The following is a 23,405-nucleotide window of genomic DNA, read 5'->3' as shown; positions in this document are numbered from 1 at the left end:
CATGAATATGAAAGCATGTGGAGTCAAGTCCAGTGCTGGACTCTTGCAGACAGAGAGGCTATGCATGCAAAATGCAATGCTTGAAGCATTCCGCCCTGTATAAGGATATACATCTCAGCCCTCCCTCTCACACTTATGGTGCGTGCACACGGTACGATCAGTCAGCGATAACGATGCTGGATGATAGTTATAGTTCATCCAGTACACCACCATCGATCGCGGGTCCTTATGGAACCTGGTCAATATCGACCAGGTTGGCCTGCATGTATGGGCGATGGGCGATATCGTTATTGTCCATACATGCCTGCGCATCGCTGGTTGTTGGGCACCAAAAAATGAACGGTCTAAATATGGTCAATATGTCATTATCATCGTACTGTGTGTACGCACCATTACTGTCGCAGATGAAGCTTAGTGTTTCTTCTAAGGTGGGCAGGGTGTCTGTCGAAGGGCACTGGTCTGCGTGAGCCAATGGCGGGTGCGCGTCCCTGAAAAAGAGGCATAGTCTCTAGAAAAGGGGGCGTGTCTTTGATACACACCACCTTTTCATCACTGTAGGGGGGCGTGCCCAGCACTCCCGGGGATGCTGGGCTTCCCCCAAGCTCTTCCCGCAGTGTGATAGATGCTGTGCGCATGGCATCTATTCACTCGCTGGTGATTGTTTCACCGGAACTCCCAGCAGGGCTGCAGTGAGACGGCTGTTTCAGCGGGACATCGCCATAAGGACAGGGCGCATTTCAGCAACTTCAAATAGGAAGAACGCGGTGCCCCACTGAAACAGACTATTGGGAACACTAGGCGCTCTCAGGTAAGCAGCTATGCATTAAGTGTTAATCAGACACTAAATTGCTTATAACATTACATATATTAGGGGGTGCTGGAATTAAACTTGCTAGATGGACAACTACTGTGCCCTGGGTGAGCTTGCGTGCACTTTCTACCGCATGTCAATCTGAAAGGAGGAGAAGGAAGGAGGGTAAAACGCCATATAACCGATATTTGCAAAAATCTATTTATATATTGTCAATATGCTCCTCTGTACAGTAGGGGACATAAAACACAGTAATAAAACAAGACGAGGCATTAATAGACAAAAGTAAGAGGTCCCCGTTGGCAAATCTTATAAGCTATACCCTGCCATAAGCACTGCTGAAAGCATCTACTTATGCATAACAAATGATTATCATCCAGACAGTCATAACAGAGAACGTACAGATGTAATCGGAGGAAATAAACACACTGCAGCTCTCAGCAGAAAAACAAAAGATTAAGGCCCTCATTCAGAGCCGTTCGCTATTTGTGGTCGCTCGTTTAAAAACAAGGGGTGGCTATTCAAATGATCCGTACGCACATTGCAGTCTGTTCACACCTCTAAGTCTGAACGAGCGAGCAAAAAATACGCTCGTTTATTTGTTAAAAACGCCCCCTGGCCGCTCGCATCCTACGTCATGTCCGCTATTTATTAGATTAATCGAGTACATCGACCAGCGTATGAACTGCTCGCTATTCTTGTGGTTGGTGTTTGCTACCACAAATTTGCGAGCAGTTCTGGCTATAAAATAACCCAGTGACGTGGTCAATGACGCTGCTGTTTTAAATATGCACACCCATAAAACGCCCGTTTTGACCTTTAAGCGCGCCTGCGATCGGATCTCCACTCCCCGTTTTCAAGCACCTTCCCCTGTTACCACCCACATACGCCTCATTCTGTCACTCAAAATAGCAGGCCCTCGCTATATTGCGTACCAACGATTTTCGACCGCACTGACTGGTTCGCGCATGCGTACTAAAAACCGTACGCATGTGCAGATGTGCAAACATCGCTCGGAACGAGCGTACTGCCGCTAACGAGCGGCTCTGAATGAGGGCCTAAGTCAGCAAATGAATACGATACAATAGTGCCAAATATGATCAGTTCCGCATCGTGTAGCGTGTAAGGCAGATCAGCACATTACAGCAGGCAAAACGGTAATCCGGGTCCACTGCACTGAGCTACAGCAAGTGTATGCCGATACGTGTCCATCATGGTGGAAAAGGCATTGTTCATCACCAAACTGTTCTTGGATGGTTGGGAGAAGTTGCTCTTGGAGGAGGTTTTGGTACCATTCTTTATTCATGGCTGTGGGCCTGATGCATAGCGCTCGCAAGCGGGTCGATGGTGGGCCATTGCGCACACCCAGCGAGCGCGAACCCCGGAGCAAGTGAGAAATCACTCGCTCCGGGGCTCGCTACAAGAAGGGGCGGCTGTCGCCCCGTTTTGTAGGCGGGGAGGGGAGGTGGCTGCACAAATGGAGGCGTTCCCGAAGGAACGCCTGCCGTTTGTGGGCGGCCCTACTGACATCACTAGTGATGTCAGTAGTGGACTTCCTGCTCTATTAGAGCAGGAAGTCCACTCGGGCTTGCGAGACCTGAGACCCTACCACAGGGTCTCCTCGCAAGCACGATGGTCGCGATAATCGCGACCATCGCCAGGCTGCACGCACGCGCTGTGGGTGGTCACTCACAGCTGTGTGAGCGGCCTGGAGGCCGGTCAAAACAAGAAAAAAAAAAAAGGACGCCCTGATTCAGAGCAAGCGCACGCAAATACCGTGAGCCTCTGAATCAGGCCGTGTTCAGAGACAAAATTGTGAGGGAGCCCACTCCCTTGGCTGAGAAGCAACCCCACACATAAATGGTCTCAGGATGCTTTACTGTTGGCATGACACAGGACTGATGGTAGCGCTCACCTTTCCTTCTACGGACAAGAGTTTTTCCAGATGCCCCAAACAATCTGAAAGGGGATTCATCAGAGAAAATAACTTTACCCCAGTCCTCAGCAGTCCAGTCCCTGTACCTTTTGCAGAATATCAGTCTGTCCCTGATGTTTTTCCTGGAGAGAAGTGGCTTCTTTGCTGCCCTTCTTGACACCAGATCATTCTCCAATAGTCTTCGTCGTGTGTCATGCCATGGCTGTACACCTTTAGCACCATATGGTGAGAGACGCATGGCACGACTTTAGACGCCACCATATGTATCGTATTTATTTCTCAGTGTAAGTGTCTGTGCCGCATTGAAGCTACATCCAAAGTTGATTATAGTGCGCCAGGCTAAGGAATAGGTATAAAGTCACAGATTAAACACAATGAAGCGTGGCACAATGCACGGCGCGGCTCACTTGTATTGGTCCGTAATCTTCTGCCTTTTTACCCAGGCTGGCGTTTGAATGGCACACAGCAAATGTATGTAACACCAGAGTCCTGGGCTACTCGTGCATTAAACGTTTGTTGTATTAGTGATGCGTATAAGAGACACATTGGGAACAAGACAGCACATCGTGGCTTCGTATCACAGTCAGTAATGCGTCAAATGGAGCTATTTGGCGCAGCCTGTGGATAGATGTGGACAAATCTGTAATACTGTTCACCTGGGCTGGACAAGGTGTTTGAAAGCTTAGGAGACCCCAGAGGGTTAGGAGACGTAAACAATCGCTATATGGAAGCAGCGGTCATTGCTCGTTGACCCCGGAACTGAGGGGGGATCCTTCGGGGTGCATCCTATGCTATAACTGCCCGACATTGCAGCCTCCATTTTTATATAATCACCAGGGCAGTCTTACTCCATGTAGCGAGAGACGCCTGGCGCGAGTGAGCCTCCATGCCGTGTGCGACACTGCTTGCGCCGGGCATCTCTGTCAACTGACAATGCGTCCTAGTCGCGATGCAATGAGACCAAGACGCACCAGCAGACTGCGCGGATTCATTGGCTATGCAATACTTGTCTGTGGGCAACTGGGTCTGTAAATGAGGCACAACGGAACTTGGCGTGGAGAAAAAGCCGCTGCACCGTAGCACTTCGTATACAGATTCCAGACTCGGTCATACACAAATATAAAATCAAATGAATCAGCGCAGTCTCCTGGCACGTCTTAGTCGCATATTGCCCAAGACGCATTCTCATGCGAAAAAGAGGCAAATGTTACGCTCAGCGCTAGCAGAGTCGCACGGGACTTGGTGCTGCTTAGCATAATTGCAGCAATAGTGTATGAGGACATCTGTATAAAAGTAACTTGCAGGCCAGCTAGAAGAACTATATTACCAGGATCTATAAGTACATGCAACCAGCAACGACTTAAGGGGGGTATCCATTAGGCGACTTTAACAAGCGATTGCACGATAGCGACGTCGTTATCGTGCAATCGCTTGTAAATCGCACATGCATCGGGCATGTTTTTGTCGGAAGCGACCAGCGATGCGTGTGCCCACTGTTCGCTTCCGACATCGCCCACACATGCTGGTCAACCTGACGATGTCGTCAGGTTCAGCATGTGCGGGGATGGAGGGATGTGTATGGACTGAACGAGTGAACGTTCAGTCTAGGCACATCACTAGATATACAAACGAGAGCACGACTGGAATGTCCTAATCGTGCTCTCGTTTGTATATCTATTAGTGGAGACCCGCCTTTAGACTCTGGTCAGTAACCATGATACTAGAAACAAACGATACAATTCTGAAGCCAAAGAGTGGACCCCACTCGGCCATCAGTGAGGGCCGGGGACTGTGGAATGCTGGAGAGGCCACTTTCTTTAATGGTTACTTATAAACAGCTCATCTGTAAGAAGGGGATAGACAATAATCAAAGTACTTATTACTAAAGCTACAGACTTGCGTCGCTGGGGACAGTACCTCATAGCCTCTGTAGTCAACTTCAACATTATCTCCGTAGACATTGAGCTCCATGTTTTTGTGGCTGAAGACGGTGGCCGGTTTGGGGTTTCTGGGGTTACACGCCATGTCGTCGGCGAGCATGAGGATGATGTGGCTGTGACAACAAGAGAAAACGCATGACAGGAGCACAAGGAGCCATGAAAAGCTACGGTGTGATAAGGGTTTTAATAAAAGCAAAAGAAAATAACTATTCATCATTCACTTACTTCCCAGTGACTATAGAAAGAACAGCAGGCATTAAGCAGAAACGTGCAGCATTCACACACGCACACGCGTGTAAGTCACACGTGCGAAAATGACAGCAAATGAGTTCCCACTTCACAAATAAAACAAACACATAGAAATATACAGATGCATGAAAATAAAGAAAATTGTAATTATATACGGTATTTTTAAATTAATGGTCTGTCTTAAATATGCAAATGAAACAATAATTCTTATGCCGTGATGAATTAGGGCTGAGGCTCGCACATGGGTGAATGCAGTGCTTTACAGGCAGCTAAAGAAAATGTATGTAGAAGGGGCCTAGGTATGCTGTAACACTAGAAGCACTGCAGGGGAGGTACACTTATAAGCCCCAGGAAACCCAGAGACTAGGTATGCTGTAACACTAGAAGCACTGCAGGGGAGGTACGCTTATAAGCCCCAGGAAACCCAGAGACTAGGTATGCTGTAACACTAGAAGCACTGCAGGGGAGGTACACTTATAATCCCCAGGAAACCCAGAGACTAGGTATGCTGTAACACTAGAAGCACTGCAGGGGAGGTACGCTTATAAGCCCCAGGAAACCCAGAGACTAGGTATGCTGTAACACTAGAAGCACTGCAGGGGAGGTACGCTTATAATCCCCAGGAAACCCAGAGACTAGGTATGCTGTAACACTAGAAGCACTGCAGGGGAGGTACACTTATAAGCCCCAGGAAACCCAGAGCCTAGGTATGCTGTAACACTAGAAGCACTGCAGGGGAGGTACGCTTATAAGCCTCAGGAAACCCAGAGCCTAGGTATGCTGTAACACTAGAAGCACTGCAGGGGAGGTACGCTTATAATCCCCAGGAAACCCAGAGACTAGGTATGCTGTAACACTAGAAGCACTGCAGGGGAGGTACGCTTATAATCCTCAGGGAACCCAAAGCCTAGGTATGCTGTAACACTAGAAGCACTGCAGGGGAGGTACGCTTATAATCCTCAGGGAACCCAAAGCCTAGGTATGCTGTAACACTAGAAGCACTGCAGGGGAGGTACGCTTATAAGCCCCAGGAAACCCAGAGCCTAGGTATGCTGTAACACTAGAAGCACTGCAGGGGAGGTACGCTTATAAGCCCCAGGAAACCCAGAGCCTAGGTATGCTGTAACACTAGAAGCACTGCAGGGGAGGTACGCTTATAAGCCCCAGGAAACCCAGAGCCTAGGTATGCTGTAACACTAGAAGCACTGCAGGGGAGGTACGCTTATAAGCCCCTGGAAACCCAGAGCCTAGGTATGCTGTAACACTAGAAGCACTGCAGGGGAGGTACGCTTATAAGCCCCAGGAAACCCAGAGACTAGGTATGCTGTAACACTAGAAGCACTGCAGGGGATGTACGCTTATAAGCCCCAGGAAACCCAGAGACTAGGTATGCTGTAACACTAGAAGCACTGCAGGGGAGGTACGCTTATAAGCCCCAGGAAACCCAGAGACTAGGTATGCTGTAACACTAGAAGCACTGCAGGGGAGGTACGCTTATAAGCCCCAGGAAACCCAGAGACTAGGTATGCTGTAACACTAGAAGCACTGCAGGGGAGGTACGCTTATAAGCCTCAAGAAACCCAGAGACTAGGTATGCTGTAACACTAGAAGCACTGCAGGGGAGGTACGTTTATAAGCCCCAGGAAACCCAAAGCCTAGGCATGCTGTAACACTAGAAGCACTGCAGGGGAGGTACGCTTATAAGCCCCAGGAAACCCAGAGCCTAGGCATGCTGTAACACTAGAAGCACTGCAGGGGAGGTACGCTTATAAGCACCAGGAAACCCAGAGCCTAGGTATGCTGTAACACTAGAAGCACTGCAGGGGAGGTACGCTTATAAGCACCAGGAAACCCAGAGCCTAGGTATGCTGTAACACTAGAAGCACTGCAGGGGAGGTACGCTTATAAGCCCCATGAAACCCAGGAGACTAGGTATGCTGTAACACTAGAAGCACTGCAGGGGAGGTACGCTTATAAGCCCCAGGAAACCCAAAGCCTAGGCATGCTGTAACACTAGAAGCACTGCAGGGGAGGTACGCTTATAAGCCCCAGGAAACCCAGAGCCTAGGCATGCTGTAACACTAGAAGCACTGCAGGGGAGGTACGCTTATAAGCACCAGGAAACCCAGAGCCTAGGTATGCTGTAACACTAGAAGCACTGCAGGGGAGGTACGCTTATAAGCACCAGGAAACCCAGAGCCTAGGTATGCTGTAACACTAGAAGCACTGCAGGGGAGGTACGCTTATAAGCCCCAGGAAACCCAGAGCCTAGGTATGCTGTAACACTAGAAGCACTGCAGGAGAGGTACGCTTATAAGCCCCAGGAAACCCAGAGCCTAGGTATGCTGTAACACTAGAAGCACTGCAGGGGAGGTACGCTTATAAGCCCCAGGAAACCCAGAGCCTAGGTATGCTGTAACACTAGAAGCACTGCAGGGGAGGTATGCTTATAAGCCCCAGGAAACCCAGAGCCTAGGTATGCTGTAACACTAGAAGCACTGCAGGGGAGGTACGCTTATAAGCCCCAGGAAACCCAGAGCCTAGGTATGCTGTAACACTAGAAGCACTGCAGGGGAGGTACGCTTATAAGCCCCAGGAAACCCAGAGACTAGGTATGCTGTAACACTAGAAGCACTGCAGGGGATGTACGCTTATAAGCCCCAGGAAACCCAGAGACTAGGTATGCTGTAACACTAGAAGCACTGCAGGGGAGGTACGCTTATAAGCCCCAGGAAACCCAGAGCCTAGGTATGCTGTAACACTAGAAGCACTGCAGGGGAGGTACGCTTATAAGCCCCAGGAAACCCAGAGACTAGGTATGCTGTAACACTAGAAGCACTGCAGGGGAGGTACGCTTATAAGCCCCAGGAAACCCAGAGACTAGGTATGCTGTAACACTAGAAGCACTGCAGGGGAGGTACGCTTATAAGCCCCAGGAAACCCAGAGACTAGGTATGCTGTAACACTAGAAGCACTGCAGGGGAGGTACGCTTATAAGCCTCAAGAAACCCAGAGACTAGGTATGCTGTAACACTAGAAGCACTGCAGGGGAGGTACGCTTATAAGCCCCAGGAAACCCAGAGCCTAGGTATGCTGTAACACTAGAAGCACTGCAGGGGAGGTATGCTTATAAGCTCCAGGAAACCCAGAGCCTAGGTATGCTGTAACACTAGAAGCACTGCAGGGGAGGTACACTTATAAGCCTCAGGAAACCCAGAGCCTAGGTATGCTGTAACACTAGAAGCACTGCAGAGGAGGTACGCTTATAAGCCCCAGGAAACCCAGAGACTAGGTATGCTGTAACACTAGAAGCACTGCAGAGGAGGTACGTTTATAAGCCCCAGGAAACCCAGAGCCTAGGCATGCTGTAACACTAGAAGCACTGCAGGGGAGGTACGCTTATAAGCCCCAGGAAACCCAGAGACTAGGTATGCTGTAACACTAGCACTGCAGGGGAGGTACGCTTATAAGCCCCAGGAAACCCAGAGCCTAGGTATGCTGTAACACTAGAAGCACTGCAGGAGAGGTACGCTTATAAGCCCCAGGAAACCCAGAGCCTAGGTATGCTGTAACACTAGAAGCACTGCAGGGGAGGTACGCTTATAAGCTCCAGGAAACCCAGAGACTAGGTATGCTGTAACACTAGCACTGCAGGGGAGGTACGCTTATAAGCCCCAGGAAACCCAGAGACTAGGTATGCTGTAACACTAGAAGCACTGCATGGGGAGGTACGCTTATAAGCCCCAGGAAACCCGGAACTCACAGTCATCAGAGGGGTTTAAAACACAGCACAGAGGGACAGAGCGCTCCGGTAGATTGTTTTCTGTGTCTGCTGACAATGCAATCAGGAGTACAAAAGAACATGTGATTGATCGCTCTGTGTGAGCCGGGTGCGATTATTAGATGCAGGAGGTAAAGCCCGCAAGGATGGAGTATAAATGATGGTTATACCATGCACGATGATTAAAGGGTAACAATGTGCAAAAATAGATAAAAGTGTTTATTCCCGGATGAATACGATCATCTGCAAATGTGTCGCCATTTTCTGCAGTCTTATGGCTGAAATTAAATATCATCAGTTTCTCACTAGTACTAGGGGTGGTGGAACGCGGGAGATTTTACAGCTACAAACCGCTCGTGTATACAGCTGTAAGTCGCACGCAATCTTGCAGATAAGCAACCATGTCATGAAATCTATATTTTGATGTGGCACACTAAGGGCCTGACTAAGAGACGTACTGTACCTTAATTCCGCCCCCGGCGCATCTTTGTACGCAGCGCTGTGCGAAATTATGCAAAAGCAGCAGGAAGCTCCTTAAGTAAAAAGACTCCCCCCTGCCGGCTCCTCGGTTCCGCTGCTGTGTGGGACCATGCGGCAATGGAGCACCTGGTTGAACGGATATCTGAGTAACAGTCAGGTGAAGTCATGTTGCCGGGGCCAGTGAAGCTGGGTCCAAATTCCAGCAGCATGCCAATCGTGCTGCGGCTTTTGGGGCACTGCGACCGATGTTGCAGAACCAGATCTGCACACGCTCTGTACAGCACCTGGGCATTCGCAGATCAGTAAACATCGAGGGTTTACGTAAATGTACTGAATTTACGTAATTTGACCCCAAGTGCAGACCATGAACAGAGAACAGAGATTTAAAGGGCGAATGGTCACATGACCATGTTTTGCTCCTCTCAGTCTCGTTAGTAGGGGTGATGACCTTGTGGGGTACTCCTAAGGCAAGGGCGGACTATTTCCCTGCTGTGCAGAACACCCCATCACTACCATTACTTACTGAGTGGACTATGGAACATAAGGGTTACATTAGGGTGGAATGGGCAATACTTTGCCAAACCACCCTCCATCCTAACACCCTTCCACGGTAACCCTGCAGATGGGTTGTAGGGAAGTATTTGGAGTATTCTTGGTGTGGGTTAGGGACCACAGGGCAGGGGGGGTAGAAGCAGAAGGCTCCGCTAACAGGACAGGGGGTAGAAGCAGAAGGCTCCGCTAACAGGACAGAGGGTAGAAGCAGAAGGCTCCGCTAACAGGACAGAGGGTAGAAGCAGAAGGCTCTGCTAACAGCACGGGGGGTAGAAGCAGAAGGCTCTGCTAACAGCACGGGGGGTAGAAGCAGAAGGCTCTGCTAACAGCACGGGGGGTAGAAGCAGAAGGCTCTGCTAACAGCACGGGGGGTAGAAGCAGAAGGCTCTGTTAACAGGACGGGGGGTAGAAGCAGAAGGCTCCGCTAACAGGACGGGGGGTAGAAGCAGAAGGCTCCGCTAACAGGACGGGGGGTAGAAGCAGAAGGCTCCGCTAACAGGACAGAGGGTAGAAGCAGAAGGCTCCGCTAACAGGACGGGGGGTAGAAGCAGAAGGCTCCGCTAACAGGACGGGGGGTAGAAGCAGAAGGCTCTGCTAACAGGACGGGGGGTAGAAGCAGAAGGCTCTGCTAACAGGACGGGGGGTAGAAGCAGAAGGCTCTGCTAACAGGACGGGGGTAGAAGCAGAAGGCTCCGCTGGGAAGCTTTGCTCCTGATGAGGTCTTCCACCTCCATCAGTATGGCGGAGCTGGAAGACCTCATCTGGTGAGGGAGAGGAGGAGGATTTGTGACCCTTCTGCATGAAATCTTCCGTTACAAAAATCACACATCCCAAAATAGTTTTCGAATGACATTTTCATATGTTAAGAACAAAGCCCCAACTTAACTTGGATTAATATGCCAGCAATGAAATAACCTGGACATTCCCCCAATAACGAATATAAAAAATTCCCCTGGGAGCCAACAAGTGCTGCTGAGGATCAGGTAACACTGGAGAAGTCGCTTCTTGTTTCAACAATTGAATCCCAAGAATAGTAAAATCCGCACTGATCCTCTATTATTCTTGTATTCATAAATCTCTTACTCCCCAATTCCAATTGTCAGTAAGATAATCCTTTCATCAATAGCTGAGACAATTGGTGGTAGTAGTGCTTCCCTGCTCATACAGAAGTACAGGAATATATTGAGAATACAAAAAACACAATGTATTAAACATATGGCAACATTCTGACTCACTGGCAACAGTAACACAAATGTTGCAAATGATTCACAACACTGGGAGTTTACTCTGCATTTGCTAATAATAAAGCTCAAATATTGTTATTGATTTACGCAGACAAAACCAAATTAATTTGTACAACTTTAAATAATTATTTCTAACATAAACAAGTGACCCTTAGGTATAATCAGGATATTTAAAAAAAAATAAAATGTATTTACACTGTACCTATTTTACATATAAAAAATATTTTTTTCTTATAATAATAAAAGATTTTAACAAGAAACAAAGGTTATTTTTTATCAATGAAGGCGCAACAAAATAATGAAACACTGAAAGCATAAAAATAAAGTAAAAATGGAAATATTACTAAAAACTACACATTAGTGGGGCCTTGCTTTTTCTATATTTACTCTGAAGTGCACCCGATAGTCTCATTGTGTTTTTTCTCTTCTCAATATATTCTTGTCCCAACAAATAATTAGATACAAACAAATAATAGCATATTTTTTGCGTAATGCATTAATATTTCTCCTCACGGTAACAGTGTCCCCATTGTGGGTGAGTAACAGTCAGTGAGGGCAAAACTCACCTTGGATACCCTCATACAAACATCATTTCTAAAGAAGTGTTCTAGACCTTTTAATTTTTCCCCCAATCTACAACATGAAGGCCACCAAACACACAAATGCCCCAGCACTTCCGCTATGGTCAGGCACTGGCTGTAGTTTTTAGCCACAGCACAGAATCTCTGAGGCTGAACAGAAAAGCAATCCACAAACCTGGGGAGTGGGCTTATAGGAAACGACTCTGAATGCACCATCTACTCGTACTGTCTGGATTACATCAGTATGGCTGGGCAAACTGAAAGTGTGGTCTAGCGCAGGGGTCAGGGAACTTTTTTACCTTTTACCCCAAAATATATTTAGATACGCTGACGTTACCCCCTTGATTTGAAAGGAAGGAAATCATATAGTAGTGCCCCCATACAATGCCCCTGTAGTAGTGCCCCCATAGTTATGCCCCTGTAGTAGTGCCCCCATAGTTATGCCCCTGTAGTGCACCCATATAATGCCCCCGTAGTAGTGCCCCCCATATCATGCCCCTGTAGTAGTGCCCCCATATCATGCCCCTGTAGTGCCACTTATACAAAAAAAAAAAAAACACTTACCTTAATCCCCGCTCCTGCATCCGCCGCCGTCCTGTCCACCCGGCTGCTCCACGGAACTATGGGAGAGACGTCATGACGTCTCTCCCATAGTGCGCATGGAGAGAGCCGGAGGCTGGAGTTCAGAAGAGAACTCCAGCCTCCGGCTAACGCGGCGCTGCATGGAAGGAGCCGGGCGCCCGCTGGTATTAACATCTCAGCGGGGGTCTGGCTTAGAGCCTCCCTGCGGCACAGCCGGGCATGCATATGATTCATTCTATAATATATATATATGCATGCCCGGCTGTCCGTCCATTACCCTCAGGAATTTCATTTTTACCCCATGTGGGGTAATTTACCCCTGTTCCCCGACCACTGGCCTAGCGGGTCATCTGACAGACTGACATCATTATGAGGAGCAGAGACTGGCATGGGTTAAAGCAGGACATTTCATTGCCACATACATGGGACGCATCACAGCAGCTTCTATGGCAGGGTTGGGTACGGGATCCAGGCAGCCGGAACGCCGGCAGTCAGAATACCGAAAGCGGCAACCCAACAGGCAGAATCCCGATACCCAAAGGTAAGTTGCCTAACCCTCCCCCTAAACAACCTATCCCGCAGCCAAACCAGACTGCCGAGATGTCAACTACAGTCCCTGTAGCAAGTTAGAGCAAAGCCCTCCAGGTTATTACTCATCCTTATGTGCGGCAACTGCATTCTAGGCATGGTCATCAATGGTTACCCGTCGATGACCGATGATTTTGCCAACTATGGCAGAGAGCTAATGGTTCTCTACCACCATCGATGGACGACTGGAAGCCGATGTTTTTTATTCTTGAAGGGACAGAGCTTATCCCTGCCCCCAAGCTGCTACTAACTCCCACCCCCATTTTTGATTGGCTCACGGTTTGCCTTACCCCCGCCAGCGGTGGCCATCCATGGGGTGCAAACAGTCGATGGTTCACCACAGATAGTTTCTGTGCCATCGATGGTAATCACCAATGTACCCATCGATGGAAACAAACGATGGCCATCCCTACTGCATTCACATAACGATGGGGATCCTGGAGAGGGACCACCATTGATGCTCTATACTGGTGGCATTAATTACCACCTTAAAACAAGTAGAGGTGGCTTGTCCCACGGTGTAGAACGAGTTCATCTCAGTAAGTTCAGATAATATCATAATTTTCTTTCCTGACTTGAGATTTTTTTTTTTTAAATGGTTTCACTTTTATGTGACAGCTTAATTGAAGCTAATTCAGCTTTGATTGCTTTATTAGAATTAGCAGATGCGTGCACAAAATATGGAATGACCAGGTACAAGCTTCCTGGGTCTACGAGCGCAGCAGAATCATAGTGTGCATAGTCCTGCTGCCAGGAGATCGCTCACCCCAGTTTTACTGCAATTAAAGCGTAATGATTTGAGCCTCAGCATAATGCACAGCCAACAACCCATGTCCACGGCACAGCTAAACACTACAAATTATAGCGCAATAAAACGCCCTACATGCAGAGTATGCCTCTTAAAGTGATAGAAGGATATACAGTATATATGTATAGCTGTATCTTATAAATAAAAATAATTGGTCTGTTTGTTTGATATGCATTCGGACACCCCTGCACCGATTGGAACGAAACCAATGCAAGATGGTCCAGTTGGATCCTGGCCAGGTTTTAGGAGGGGGTTAGGGACCCGGTCAGACCTCCCAATGGTGTACTTTGGGCAGAACTTTGACCCGGGGAGCCTGTTCTGAGCCTTCCACTGGATGGATTTGGATGAAAACTTCACCGAGTGGTAACATTGGATCCCAGAAGAGGGTCGGACCTCCTGTTGGTGTATGCTCCGCAGAACTTTGACCCAGGGACGCTGGGCAGAACTTTGACCAAGTGGGCCTGCCCTGGGCCTTCCACTGGATGTATTTGAATGACATCACATAATAAAACGTAATAACTTGAAGATTTAAACCCACAGAAAACAATGGAATCAGTAGCGGCCAGCATGAAGTATGGCAGTCGGGTATGGTCAGACAAACCAGCATTCATTTCATATCGTCAGAAGGAAACTGGGCTTGGGACTGGCAGTGCAATAGATTTAGGATTTTCATAAGTGTTTTGAATGGTGTCACCTTACCCCATTCACACTGCCATAAAATAACCCGGGTAACTGTGCAGTGTGAAAGGGGCCAACTGAAACAACCCGGGTCGAGCGATCCGGCATTTCAACTCAGGTAGCGCGCAGGGTTGTACACGAGTTCAATCCGGCTCACGATGCGGTGTGAACGGGTAACCCGGGTCGAGGCGACCCAGGTACCGTTTACTGCATAGGGAGAGCTGGCGCTGCAGCGATGGCGGTTATGTCATCGACCCGGCACTAATGCCGGGTAGGGCTGCCAGTTTGAAAGGGGTCACAGGCGGGTCGCACCGTGGATCGGCGTGTGGACAATTCCCGGGTACGACACGTCATTAGAGATGTGAAAGGTTGTTGGTTTGCAAAAATTGCCATTTGTAAACTGGAAAGATAAATGTGAGGTTACGCACTGGGGCAAATCACTGATAGAATTGTGCAAATGCAAGAATGGGATTAGGAGGTTTTACTTTCTTCATCTTCTGTAGAAACATTGTGGAAGTATGTACTGAAACCATGTTAATAAGATGAATTTACCAACATTATATTTAGGTGAAAAACTTGGCACAAGCCCTGCAACCAAACACTTTCTTCTACAGTCCAACATTGATTAGACCGAGAACAGCTAAATTGTTGATTGTAAAATATGAGCTAAACCACAGCAACCAATCAAAAGTAATGTTACTAAATGAGCCCTTATGACTTGGAAAGTGATACTGAGCTCTCCAAGAGATATGGCAGCGTGCACCGATAACCAAGTAAGAATATATTTCTTAGAAGTCTCACAGACTGTCTAAAGCATTTTGAAACCTGCATAATACGTTCCTGCCAGCATCTGTATTCGTAAGTGGGGCAATGCAAGAAAATGAGCAGTGTGGTCCATCTCCCAGATCTCGTCTTGGTTTAATACTCTCCCACATATCAGCCGTGATACTTAATCACTCATTTAGACAAGCAGAGCAAAGTCAATAACCCAGGGAGATATATTTGCCGTTTTGCTCGCTCAAGGTTTGCTAACGATTTCAAAGACAAGACATCTGCTCATTGTAACAGGCCAATCACATCTCTATGCATAGGGGGATTTTAAAAGCAATTTATCTTTGCAGACACAAGATGGGACTTTGAGATCACAACACGGTACTATACATATGTAGGATGCACTCTCCTGCGGGTAATGCACAATTTTCCTTCACCTTTCAAAACAATTCCCAGAAGTACAAAAGCGGTTTTCCTTTTATCCGTTGTTTTGTGCACAGTAAAAAATGTTCAGTACTGTCTGTTCCAAAATCTATGCTATAGACAAAGATTTAGCTCGCTCCATTAATGAGATGTTTCTGGGCTTTTGCAGGAGGGCAGATGAGTTTTAGCTATGTGTTTTCTTGTGTTATATTATTTTGCTCATTGCATCGTCTTCCGTGATACATAAACATGGGCACACACTATTCACCCTGCACAAAATACACCCGTATGCGCAAAAACGCTGGTCAGGCCTGGGTTTGGAGGTAATGAAAAATCTGACTTTAGATTTATCCAGAGGAGTCTTTACACCACACATTACTTACACCGATTATACAAGGCTCCCTGCCCAGATAATGCCGCTTGCCTCAAAGCACCGCCATGCTTTGGTAGAGTCACAGCTATTTGCGTACTGAATTTTGATTATACAGGAGGTATACTGTTAATGCTTCGATCAAAGCAAAGCTACAGAATTTATAAACCTTCAGTCTGCCCTGTCCATACCATGGCGGACGCTGCTCTTTCCAATGGACAAGACAATAAGGTAAACATTTTCCCAAATTTAATTTTATTCAGGATTTCTCCAAAGAGTAGAGGCCATGAAACAGCTAGATGGGAATAACGGAACATTGGCTTCCCACAGGGATTTTACAGCTTTACTATGGGATGAATAGGGCAGTCTTTTGTTAGCAAGCACTGTTTGGGGGCTTGTACACATCACAGCGGCGATTGGCAACTGGAAGTGCTTCATGCAGCCCTCCAAAGGGCCGCACATTACACTAACTCTCAGTTATAAACTAGAACATTATAATAATAATAATAATAATAATAATAATATAACAACAAGTGAGAAAGCGTGCACGTCTGTCTGTCTTTTATGCACGGCCAGAGTTTTGTACCCAGCTCTATCAAATTTGGAATGGTGGTGTAGTTTGGCCAGGATTAGCTTCTTGCCTGGGCTTGAACTTTGTCAGGGGCACAGACTGTCACACAATCCCTAAAAATGGGGACACTTAAAATTACACAGCAGCCTCTCGCCAACCCCTGTATACCGGGCTGCCAGCTATTTATAACTGGCACACCGACAGGCAGAATCTGGTGCCGGTTGCGAGCCAATCAGCATTTGCCTACCAGCAGCTAATAAGGAGCGACCACTGCTGATTGGCTGCCAGTCCACCAGCTCGGATTGTCTCGCGACTGGCAGCTCTCTCTCTCCATGTCTGCCCGCTGGTATGCCAGCTGCAATCAGCTGGCAGGCCGGCACCAAATCAACACAGATGCCACCCGGGTCCCCTAGGTGCAGGGGGAGTGGCGGGCCACAGAGCCAACCTGGGCAGCATAGTAGCCGCACCCCTTGCACCCACGATAGTTATGCCACTGTTGGCATGCATGTTAGCAAACAGTGGGGTCCTTTTCAGGATCAATGGAATGGGGTATAAGGGCGCCGCACGGGTGGGAAAAGTTGCGGTGACTGATCTTCACTAGGTAAATAGATGCCATGCACAAGCGCACGGCATCTATTCACAGTGAGAGGAGAGCTTGGGGGAAGCCTAGCACCTCGGTAAGTGCTGGGCACGCACCCAATTGTGATGAATTGGGGGCGTGTCACAAAGACACACCCCTCCCAAGACAGCCATGCCCCTTTGCGGGATCATGCGCCCCTTCGGAGCATGCAGAGACTCCCTGCCGTCAAGCTCAGCACCCGGCCCACAGTCAAGCAGTAATACTATGTACAGCAGGCATGTCAAACATGCGGCCCAAATAAATATTTTATGAGGCCCAACAGTGTGCGGCCCACACCCCTTCCACGATTGGAACTCAGCTCCGTTCGGGCAGTGTTTACTTTAGTTAAAGCTGGCAACGCTGGTCTCAGAAGCGATCAGAAGCCTCAGAGGCCAACGTTCCTAGTGATGCAGCGCGCGGGTGACGTTATGACAACACCCGCGTCTACCGCAACGAGAAGAGCCTGCGCCTGCCGCTCTGGAACTAATTAGATCCAGTCAGCGGCAGTGTGTACGCGGGACCTTGGGAGTGAAGACGGCGCAGACTGGAGCGCTGCCCAGTGGCCATCGTGGAGAAAGGCAAATACTGCACTGCATAAGGCCCCCTACCGGGGGCTCTGCATAAGGGGCCCTACCGGGGGCTCTGCATAAGGGCCCCCTACCGGGGGCTCTGCATAAGGGGCCCTACCGGGGGCTCTGCATAAGGGGCCCTACCGGGGGCTCTGCATAAGGGGCCCTACCGGGGGCTCTGCATAAGGGGCCCTACCGGGGGCTCTGCATAAGGGGCCCTACCGGGGGCTCTGCATAAGGGGCCCTACCGGGGGCTCTGCATAAGGGGCCCTACCGGGGGCTCTGCATAAGGGGCCCTACCGGGGGCTCTGCATAAGGGGCCCTACCGGGGGCTCTGCATAAGGGGCCCTACCGGGGGCTCTGCATAAGGGGCTCTGCATAAGGGGCCCTACCGGGGGCTCTGCATAAGGACATTACTGGGGGCACTACTAGGGACATTACTGGGCGCTGCATAATTGGCACTAGGGCACTGCATAAGGGGCATTGCATAATGGGCACAAATTCAGGGGGCATGGCATTGGTTTTTATTAATAAACCGTTCAAAATTGCATAAGTCTTTTTTTTTTTTTTTTGCGGCCCACACACTCTTAAGACCTTGAATATTTGTCCCGGTTGGTATTTTGAGTTTGACATGCCTGATGGTGATGTACAGTATGTAATTCATTATTTGGAGCGTTCAATAAACCCTATTGCAGTGTTAGCAAATCTGCCGTTAGGAGCACACAGCTCAGCGCGAACTGTAATATGACCACAGGGAAGGTACAGCACCCATGTGTATAAGCTTGAAATTAGGTCACAGGTGGACAGGGCTGTGGAGTTAGCCCACAGAAACTTATTTTACTACCGTCAACTCCTTCATAAATGGCAAATGTTTATTAATGTATATTAATTAGTAATGACAAATTTGCAGCTAGTTTTTATCCCTGTTTCGAATAAAAAACTTTATTGTTTTTCAGAACAGAGAACAAACACTGCTGTGCTGCACTTTGCCTTTAATTTTTCAATCTTGAGCTGCGTACACTGCAGACCGATCTGCCGTCCAATTGGTAAGATATACAAACTTACCAATCGGCCGCTTGATAGGTCTGGTCTGACATCACAATGGATGTCAGTTACCCGAACATTTGGCGGTTCCTGCAGCAAGGGCTGTTAGCAGGTCGTCCGTGCACAGGGCCTGATTCAGAGCCGATCGCTAGATGCGATCACTCACACGATGCAAATTGCGTAGGCAGTGCTATCGCACAGCAATGCATTAGCACGCCCCGTATTTCTTAGAGCGCGATCACATAGTGTATGCACACACCCACTGGCCTGTCTTAAGACGTCCACTTGTGCACGGCATGTCCAGGAAGTGTAGGCAACCATCGGTACATCGGATGCGATCGCAGCGCTTGAGGTTGACCATACCCTGCCGCAAGCACTGCGAGGACTTCAGTGCAAAAACCAGCCAGGTGACGTGTACTATGACACTGTCATATAATTATGCACACCTCTAACACGCCGTTGAGACACTCAGGTACGCCTGCGTTTGCACCTCCACTCCCCCGTTTTTAATGGCCCCTGTTACCGCCTACAAACAGCTTCCCCTGTCACTCGCTCTGCTGGGCTGTCTATGTGCAGCGAGCGAATGCATTGTGAACTTTCGCTAAGGTATGCGTACGCGCACTGCACTGCATGCGTACAATGCATACCATCAGCAGCAGCGAGCGGGTCTGAATCAGGCCCATAGTCAGACATACGAATATATCTTTCAGATATATCGGCATCAGCTGTGCTGCAGGGCCGACCTGCTATGTCTGTGAAAGTAATACAGACATATTGGTGTACACATCCGCCTTTTGCACTCGCGATATATCGTTAGAAGATCAAACTAACAATACATATTGGCTTTCTCCTCCTGCCGTTCAGGGCTTCTTTTCTGTTCGCTAATGATCAGGCTGGTGAGCTCACAGCCGCATGAGACTGATCTGGAGAGCCCGGGGATGGGAAATGAGGGGTCACAGATGCCTGCACGTGTGTTAATGCAAACACGGATATTTCTATCCTTTATATCAGGGGTCTTCAAGCTTGGCCCTCCAGATGCTGTGGAACTACACATCCCAGCATGCACTGCACATAGTTTTAGCATGCTGTTATATCAAAAAGGTGGCAGTGCATGCTGGGATGTGTAGTTCCACAGCAGCTGGAGGGCCAAGTTTGAAGACCCCCTGCTTTATATAATCGTGTACGGTGTCCGACTGGCATAAGCGCAGTGGACGCCATACACACGAAGGGAGTTGTGCACCCCCACAACAGCCTGTTGTTCGCCAAGGAACAAGATATACAGATGTGCCCTTGTTCATCTCGCCTCAATACGCCATTCAGCGCGATATGCCTGGTGTGAGTGAGCCGCCAAGTCCTGTGCAACTCTCCTAGCGTTGGGCGTCTTTTATTACCGAAAACGAATCTAAGTCACAATGTGATGTGACTAGAACACACCAGGAGGCTGCGCCGATTCATTTGATATTGTATATCTGTGTGTAACTACGTCTGTAAGCGTGGCGTGCCAAAAAGCTGCGGCTCCTGCATTGTATCGCTTTGCACGCTGATTCAGTGACATACAGAGATGCTGCCTTACAGCACTGAGGTTGTGGGTTCGATTCCCACTACGGCTCTAACTGTGTGGAGTTTGTATATTCTCCCTGTGTTTGCGTGGGTTTCCTCCAAGTACTCCGGTTTCCTCCCACGCTCCAAACATATACTGGTAGGTTAATTGGTTCCCAACAAAATTACCCCTAGTGTGTATGTGTGTGAGCATGCGATAGGGAATATAGAGTGTAAGCTCTTCTGGGGCAGGGACTGATGTGATAGGCAAAATATTCCCTGTAATGTGCTGCGGAATATGTGTGCGCTATATATAAATAACTGGTAATAATAATAATAATAATACAGATATACAAGTATCACATATCAAAGTAATCAGCAGTCTCCTGCTGCGTCCTAGTCATCACATTGCAACTTAGTCGCATTTTCGTAAAAAAAAAAAAAGACGCCCGGCGCTAGCAGTCTCAGGGGACCAGGCGCAACAAGAGGAGCTGTTTGTCTTCTCCCTGTCGTCCGGAAAACCTGAGGGTCTTCAGGCAATTATGCTGCCAAACCCCTTGTTGGTGCAAAGCACAGGTCCCAACAGCAGGCTCTCTGAGCCACAACAGGCAAAGAAAAAAAGTAACCAGCCCCGTGGAATTAAAAAGTATAAAGGCGGCAGTCAGTGACTGACAGCCGCAGTCCCAGCAGAGAGAAGGATAGAGGAACAGCGTGATCTGGCTTCTCCCAGCGTGCTGCACCGGCGGCTGTTTCAGCTGCGTAGCGGAGACAGAGGAGAGAAGGGGGAGAGATGTGAAGGTTGCTGAAGAGAGAGGGGAAAAAAATCCTGCAATGCTGGGCACAACGCGATCCAGCGAACGACAGGTCCTAGGTACCTGTAACACAGAAAGTTTTTATTTTCAGACTAGAGCCGCTACCCAAAACGTTCTCCGAATCAGACTCCAGGGACCTGCATGGAGCACAGGAAAGCACGTTTGGAATCATTCCTGGAAATACTCACGGCGGTGCAAAATATATGAGATATGGTAAGAACTCACCTTTGTTATCTCTATTTCTACGAAGTCCATAGGGTTCCACAGGATACCTTGGGGTATAGGTGTGACGTCAGTCATCGGGCACCATAGAGTTAAGCTTTCAGCCTCCCAGGATGCACTAGGGTCCCCCTCCTATACCCCGCCCCCGAGCCAAGGCACCTCAGTTAGTTACCAAGCCATAGGCCGGAGGAGGAGAAGGAAGAGAGAAAAAAAGATCTGGACACACACAAGAATCACACTCTCACCAGAGGGAGACGGGAAAACCGGTGACCAGACCAAAGCCCATCTGCAGCACAGGTGCGACAGGGCGGGAGTCCTGTGGAACCCTATGGACTTCGTAGAAATAGAGATAACAAAGGTAAGTTCTTACCATATCTCATATTTTCTACTTCAGGGTCCATAGGGTATCCACAGGATACCTTGGGGATGTCCCAAAGCATTATCCTTTAAGGGTGGGGACGCTCCTGTGCAGAAAGGAGAATCCGCCGCCCGAAGGAAGCATCCTGAGAGGCGAAGGTGTCAAACCTGTAATACCTCACGAATGTATGGACAGAGGACCACGTAGCAGCTTTGCAGATCTGGACTGCAGAGGCACCACGTCGAGCTGCCCACGAAGGACCCACAGACCTAGTGGAATGAGCCTTCAAAGGAGGAGGAACCGGCAGACTTTCATGAAGATAAGCTTCAGAAATAGCCATACGGATCCAGGCTGCCAAAGTTTGCTTTGAAGCAGGCCAACCCTTTTAACGGAAGCCATAGAGGACAAACAAGGCGTCCGACTTCCTAAACGAAGAAGTGCGGTCAACATAAGTCCTTAAGGCCCGCACAACATCCAAAGTGGCCTCACCCACTGAAAGACCAGGTGAGTTAAAGGCCGGAACAACTATTTCCTCGTTAACATGAAACTGGGAAACAACTTTGGGAAGAAATTCAGGCAGAGTGCGGAGCACTGCCCTGTTCCCATGAAAAATCAAGAAAGGAGGTCTACAAGAAAGAGCCCCTAAATCAGAAACACGTCTTGCCGAAGCTATGGCCAGAAGGAAAACAGTCTTAGCTGTTAGCCATTTAAGATCCACTGAGCCTAGTGGTTCAAACGGCGGTCCCTGGAGAGCCCTCAGGACCACAGCCAAATCCCAAGGCGCCACAGGTGGAACAAAGGGCGGCTGAATGCGGAGAACACCTTGCATAAAGGTGCGCACATCCGGGATTGAACCAATCCTACGGTGAAACCAGACAGACAGGGCCGAAACCAAGGAGAAGCAAGGCGAAGCCCATGATCTAGTCCCGCTTGTAGGAAGGCAAGTATCCTAGACAGACGAAACTCCCACGGTGCATAACCTCTCGGTCGACACCATTGGAAGAACGTATGCCACACGCGATGGTATATCCTCGCGGACGACGGTTTCCGAGCTCGCAACATGGTACGCACCACAGAGCTGGAAAACCCCCGGGACCTCAACATGGCCGTCTCAACAGCCACGCCGTCAAAGACAGCCGAGCCAGGTCCGGGTGAAGACAAGGACCCTGCGACAGAAGGTCCGGTCGTAGCGGCAACCGCAGAGGACTGTCCACGGACAGACCCTGAAGGTCTGAGAACCAGTGCCGTCTGGGCCACGCGGGAGCTATCAACAGGAGCGTCCCTCCTTCCTGTTTGAATTTCCGGATTACCCGTGGAAGAAGGGAAACCGGAGGAAATAGGTATGCGAACCGGAACGTCCACCAGACGGAGAGAGCATCCACCAGAGATGCCTCTTCGTCTCTTGTGCGAGACCCGTACACTGGCAACTTGTTGTTGTGCCGGGACGCCATGAGGTCGACCTCTGGAAGACCCCACCTGTCCACCAGCAGTTGAAAAACGTCCAGGTGCAGGGACCATTCCCCCGGATGAACGTCCTGGCGACTTAGAAAGTCCGCCTCCCAATTTAGCACTCCCGGGATGAAGGCCGCTGATATGGCCGGAAGATTTCGCTCCGCCCATACCAGGATCCGAGACACCTCTACGAGAGCCGCCTGACTTCGGGTTCCTCCTTGCTTGTTTATGTAGGCCACGGTGGTAGCGTTGTCCGACTGGACCTGCACCGGACGACCCTGGAGAACCCGATGTGCCTGCTGGAGAGCATTGAAGACCGCACAGAGTTCCAAGATATTTATTGGAAGCTCCGCTTCTGTCGGCGTCCACCTGCCCTAGAACAAGTGTGGACCCGAAACTGCTCCCCAGCCCCGAAGACTGGCATC

General features: G+C 49.0%; 1 protein-coding gene across 1 annotated transcript in view; it reads right to left on the bottom strand.

Annotated features, from left to right (window-relative positions):
- PIGK (phosphatidylinositol glycan anchor biosynthesis class K) overlaps positions 1 to 23,405 on the bottom strand; it is a 180,379-nt gene that overhangs the window by 141,676 nt on the left and 15,298 nt on the right. The window contains exon 4 of the mRNA XM_088450070.1: positions 4,665 to 4,800. Within this exon, the coding sequence (XP_088306196.1) occupies positions 4,665 to 4,800 (136 nt within the window). The remainder of the gene's footprint in view (positions 1 to 4,664; positions 4,801 to 23,405) is intronic.

Source organism: Taudactylus pleione, unplaced genomic scaffold (genome assembly GCF_031769625.1).
Source record: "Taudactylus pleione unplaced genomic scaffold, aTauple2 ptg000506l, whole genome shotgun sequence".
Lineage (NCBI taxonomy): Eukaryota > Metazoa > Chordata > Amphibia > Anura > Myobatrachidae > Taudactylus > Taudactylus pleione.
This window is presented reverse-complemented; position numbering and strand designations above follow the sequence as displayed.